Here is a 5,186-nt window from a genome sequence, read left to right as displayed (position 1 = left end):
TTTTCAAAAGCAATTTACTGTGTTACGATCGAAATGGGCGAAGTTACCATTCTTTAATGGGTTTTCTTTGATTGTTTAGTTACGCTTGGAATTACCGTTCTTTGTATTCTTTGATGCAATGCATTGAAACGCACGTGCGCGTTTAGTTATATATTTTAAATTGTAGGAATCTTAAAAACATCTAATGTATCTTTCAGCGAATAAAAGGGTTTTAAAGCGCCAGAATCCTGCTGGTGGAAAAAAGACTGTCAAGAAGAGAAAGCTTGCAAACAGTGAACCTGAATATAACAATCACCATTTCGCACCATCATTAAAACTATCAATTGACACGCGTATATTTCTATATTTCAATGAATTAGTTAATGAAGATTCTAATATACGTGTTAATGCTGCTTTATCCTTAATGCAGCATTTGAGTAAAAAAACTGAAGTTGAAAAGGTATAGATCCTGTTAAATAAAGTAGTTAGTAATATAGTATTTGTTTACAGCGTCAGAAGGAATTATATTATACATTAAAGCGTCTTGTTCGAGGATGTGGAGCATCTACAAATATTTCTCGAGCAGGGTTTTTTACTGCTTTAGTGTTGTTTTTAAAAAAATTTTTAACAGAAATTTCGAATAAAGAAGTTTTTGATGCATTGCAAAATGAGTTAAGAACTGGGACAACTATAGTAAAAAAGGTATGTGCATACATAACAAATGACACTAATGTATCGTAACAAGGATTTATTATAAGCAGAATGATTCAGATGCAGTTGTAGGTAAAATACTGGTGTGTGTAGCTATTATGCATTCAGGTCGAGTTTTTGTTAGTAGTGAGGACGATTTGCAAAAATTAACGCTGTTTCTGCTAAGAGCTACAAAGCATCGAACCTATCACTCTTCGTTGGGATATGGTTTTTTAATAGAATTTTTAAATATGGTAAATTTTCTTGTTCAAAGTAATTTGTAAATTTTAACTTTAATTCGAATTAACAGATAAGCGAAGAACAATTTGAAGTCACAATTTGGCCTTATCTTACCAAAGACATTATAAAACCGTGGACAAAACAAACAATGCAAACTATACATTGTCTTATTTGTGTTCATAAAATTTTTCCAGAAGTAGTAAATGAAAAAATTCTAGAATCAAATTTTGGTGGAAGTGAACTTTTAAATACAGAGAGTTTTCAATATATTTATAAAATATTTTGGGAAAACTGTAATACAAACAATTTAACTGATCCAGTTTATGATGATTTTGGATCCTACATTGCTACACAATCAAAGTTAAATGAGTTTTGGACAGAATATGTAGATAAAGGACTAAATCGTACAACAAAATTTAAAGAAATAGTTACTTTGCGGATAGTTACAGCTATCTTAAAATCGTTAGATATTACTAAGACGAAAATTGAGGATTTGATGAGTGAGAATTTTATGATTTTGTTGATTAAAGGATTAAAAGATGCAAAATATAAAAAGGATGAAACACTTCTAGCATTTTACAAAGATTATTTTGAGGCTTTACTCATTGGTTGTGAGAAAGTGAGCGACAAGCAGAAAGTAGCTGTTATAAAACGTCTAATTGAACCACCAGGAACATTTAATATTGAGAAATTTACACATACTCGTATTATAAATCAACTTGTGAACTCTCTTGGGGAAGCTGGCGTGAAAGAAATCTTTGAAATATTTAAACGAATATTTTTAGGATTGTTTTTTAAAAGCGGTAAAAGTTCCTATGAAGAATTGTTTCATTTTGAACGATCTATTGCCGGTTATATGTTGCAACATTTACTATCACACATTTCTGTTCGTTCATCATTCAAATGGCGGGAGGAGCAATTGCGATTTCTGCTTACTGGAGGCATATTTCATGTAACAAATGAAATGGAAATTTGTAAAATTGAAGATTCTGGGTCGTTTAGTAAGAATTTTGGATATCAGTGTCTAAAAATGTTTTATTCAAGCTTGAACTATAAGTCTAATGTTATGAAAAAAGAAAAAAAACTTCTGCTAAATCTTGTGAATTATTGCAATGAGGTCATACAAAGAAAAAATTCGGATAATTACTTGCGAATCAAAAATATTGATCAATGTTTACAAAAAAGCTGGAGTTACTTGTATAATGCAGTATTAACTGAAACAAATAAATGCAAACCATCCGAGGCGAATAATAGAACGGAGTTGCAAATGATATTTCATATATTGCTACTAAATATGGGACTACAGTATTTCAAAGAACCGGAAATGGCGCGCCTAGCTATAGAAGACATAATTGTATGCATGCACCGTCTTCAGGGTCAACAAAAATTTAGGATTGTTACAAAAAGTAACAAGGTTAGTGTTTTTATTATTACTATTCTTATTGTTAATAACTACTATGTTTGCTTCTTATAGGAAAATGAACCAAATTGGATAGAAGTAGTAATAGATTTATTTTTACACTTACTTTCACAAAACACGAGTGCGTTGAGAAATATTGTTAATCAGTTGTTTCCATTTTTCTGCGATAAGTTAACTTTAAACGCAATTCATCAAATTTTGTCCATGCTAGATATGAAAGATGGCCAAAATCCACTAAGTTTAAAAGATGAAGATATTGAAGATGTAGAAGAAGAGGATAGTGATAGAACAAAATCTGATAATGAATTGGATTCCAATAATGATGATACGGCTTCTGAAAGTTATGGACAAAGCGAAATTGATGAAAGCGAAGATATGGGCACTGGAGTAGATAAATTGAGAAACGCAATATCTATGGCACTTATTGAAACTGAAGCTGGTGGTGTTGACGATGATATGGAATCAGTTGATCTTAATGAACTATCAGAAGAGCAAGGAAGAAAGTTAGACGAAGCGTTAGCAAATGCATTTAAAATAAAGAAAAGCACAAGTAAAACACCATCTAAAAAGTCGAAAAGTTATCAGGTCAGGAACATCACTGTAATGCACTTCCGTATAAGAGTTCTTGATCTAATCGAGATATATATACAACAAAAGCCTTTATTATGTGTTTCTATTGAAATAATGCTTGCGTTATTTAATATGATGGAATATTGTATTGCTGAGGAGTTGAAACCTTTGCGAACAAAAGTTGAGAAAGTTTTAAACAAGCTGACTTCACTTAAAAGCTTCGCTACAGAATTGGAATTAAACCAGCACAATATAGTAGATTTTATTCGTCTTATTATAGAAAGAAGAACGCAAACATCAGCATTTGATATAATAAGTAAAATACGAAATAAATGTGTTATATTTCTTATAAACAACGCTTGTAAAGTAATGGATAATAATTCATTAGCTTTACTAAACTTATGTAATTCATACATTGAAGAATTCATAAAATCAAGAAATGCCTATATTAATGCAACATTACTTTCAGATATTTTTAGGTTGCGCTTAATAATGGTTTGGGAATTAGCTCAAACTTTGGCAGAGCTGGGTTTTTCACTAAAAACTCGCGTTTTTAGACGTATTCAAACATACGAAATTCTTTCAGTACTGTACAAAAATTGTAGCATACAAAACTGTGACATAGAAAGCGCTAAAAATTATTTTTGGCAAATTGATAAATTGCTTATTGATCACATAAAAACACTTGCTACTACTAAAAACATGAAATATTCTCTAAACGAATATCAAAAACTTTTGGAATTTTTATTACTGGCTAATAAAACTTATACACGTTTGCAGTTGAATAACACGTCATTAGCTTCGTTTGAAACAATCAATTTTGTACAAGACATAAGACGTCAGATTTACTTGGTATCGCTGCATACTTATCAGAGATATTGTACCACGCACAAAATTAAGGTAATACGAAATAATGAATTAAAACAGTTAATGTAACTATGAATCTTAACAATAAAAAATATAAGTAAAAAAATTACTTCGACATCAAAATAAAGAATCTACTCTTTGTGGGTATGCATATTAAAATATAAATATATGTATGGTTTATCAACACATCCTTCAAATTAGTGCTTCTTTTGTCTAGTATTTAATTTCATGCAGTCATGAAATTTTATAATTTCAGATAAATTTATTGAACATAAAATATATACAGTGGTTCGCAGCTTATTTGATGCAAACATTTTTTGAAGTTACATTTTTTCAAAATATTTTGCAAATTTAAAAAAAGAACAAAGTTATTATTTATAGTGTTTTATTTCATTTCCAAAAACAAAAACAGAAGAATATTCCATTTCTTAGTTATCCAATAAAAACCAAAAAAATAAAAAAGTCATATCACAGATATACAAATTAAATTTGTACAGAATTACGAACTATTTTTAAGAACTTAGTACTTTGCTGGATATTTCTTGTCAATAATAGCCTGAAGCGACTTCTTTTACTCCATTCTTTTTGTAAAGCGTTTTTTTAAGTCAGATTTGTTACGGATGTGTTTTCTAATATTTCTCTTTAAAACGGACTACAAATTTTCGATAACGTTTAAGTCTAGTTATTGTGCAGGAGTTTGGACAATGTGTAGATATTGCAATATTAACAACTATTGTGCTTAATGTCGTTGTGCATCTGCAATCTTTAATTTCCGTTGCACTTTAAATTAAATTTTCTTCAAGATGCTTTAAATAAAAGTCTTTGTACATAGTGTCTTCGATGAAAACCAAATTTCCTGTTCATTTTGACGACACAGTGTTGTGAATAACAAAAGCAACCAAAAATAGTACATCAAATAAATTGTTTTTTTTGTCTACTTTTTACTTTTCATTTAAAAACTTGACCACTTAACTTAACTACTTAGCTACCATAAAAAAACAACAAAACCTTCAGTTCTTCATAATTCACAAAAATAACGAAAGATCAGGATTGCTTTAATCCTGTTTTTATAAACTCTTCATTATTATTTATATCCGTTATCACCTTATTATAATATTCAGCATCGTCACTATCCATAGTATCAAATAAAACTTTAAGCCCTGATCCTATTATATTTAATATTCCTCTCTTGTTTCTATTTCCCTTCAAACTGGACTTAATTCCAAGCATATTATGTACTACATTTATTTTTTTTTTAAATTTTTAAAATGCTGTTTTCCAAAAACAATGATCTCTTCACATTCGTGATAGGAATCTATGCAAGTTTTATCTACATGATCTACTTTACTCTTAAGCACATTCATTTTATCTTCATAAGAAGTTAGATTTACATTAGTAATTATGGATATGTGACCGTCCA

General features: G+C 29.6%; 1 protein-coding gene across 1 annotated transcript; it reads left to right on the top strand.

Moving 5' to 3' along the window:
• On the top strand, nucleotides 1–3,904 carry LOC119668259 (myb-binding protein 1A-like). The gene is made up of 5 exons (XM_038077712.1): nucleotides 1–439; nucleotides 490–681; nucleotides 741–923; nucleotides 980–2,323; nucleotides 2,384–3,904. The coding sequence occupies exons 1-5, from the start codon at nucleotides 185–187 to the stop codon at nucleotides 3,833–3,835; spliced, it is 3,426 nt and encodes a 1,141-aa protein (XP_037933640.1). The 5' UTR covers nucleotides 1–184; the 3' UTR covers nucleotides 3,836–3,904.
• Nucleotides 3,905–5,186: the final 1,282 nt, after the last annotated feature.

The sequence above is a fragment of the Teleopsis dalmanni genome, chromosome 1 (assembly GCF_002237135.1).
Source record: "Teleopsis dalmanni isolate 2A chromosome 1, ASM223713v2, whole genome shotgun sequence".
Classification (NCBI taxonomy): domain Eukaryota; kingdom Metazoa; phylum Arthropoda; class Insecta; order Diptera; family Diopsidae; genus Teleopsis; species Teleopsis dalmanni.
This window is presented reverse-complemented; position numbering and strand designations above follow the sequence as displayed.

Coding starts and splice junctions, on each gene's coding strand:
- LOC119668259 (XM_038077712.1), top strand. CDS start 185: ATGTATCTTTCAGCGAATAAAAGGGTTTTAAAGCGCCAGAATCCTGCT. Junction 440..489: donor AAAAAACTGAAGTTGAAAAG/GTATAGATCCTG, acceptor ATTTGTTTACAG/CGTCAGAAGGAATTATATTA. Junction 2,324..2,383: donor TTGTTACAAAAAGTAACAAG/GTTAGTGTTTTT, acceptor TGCTTCTTATAG/GAAAATGAACCAAATTGGAT.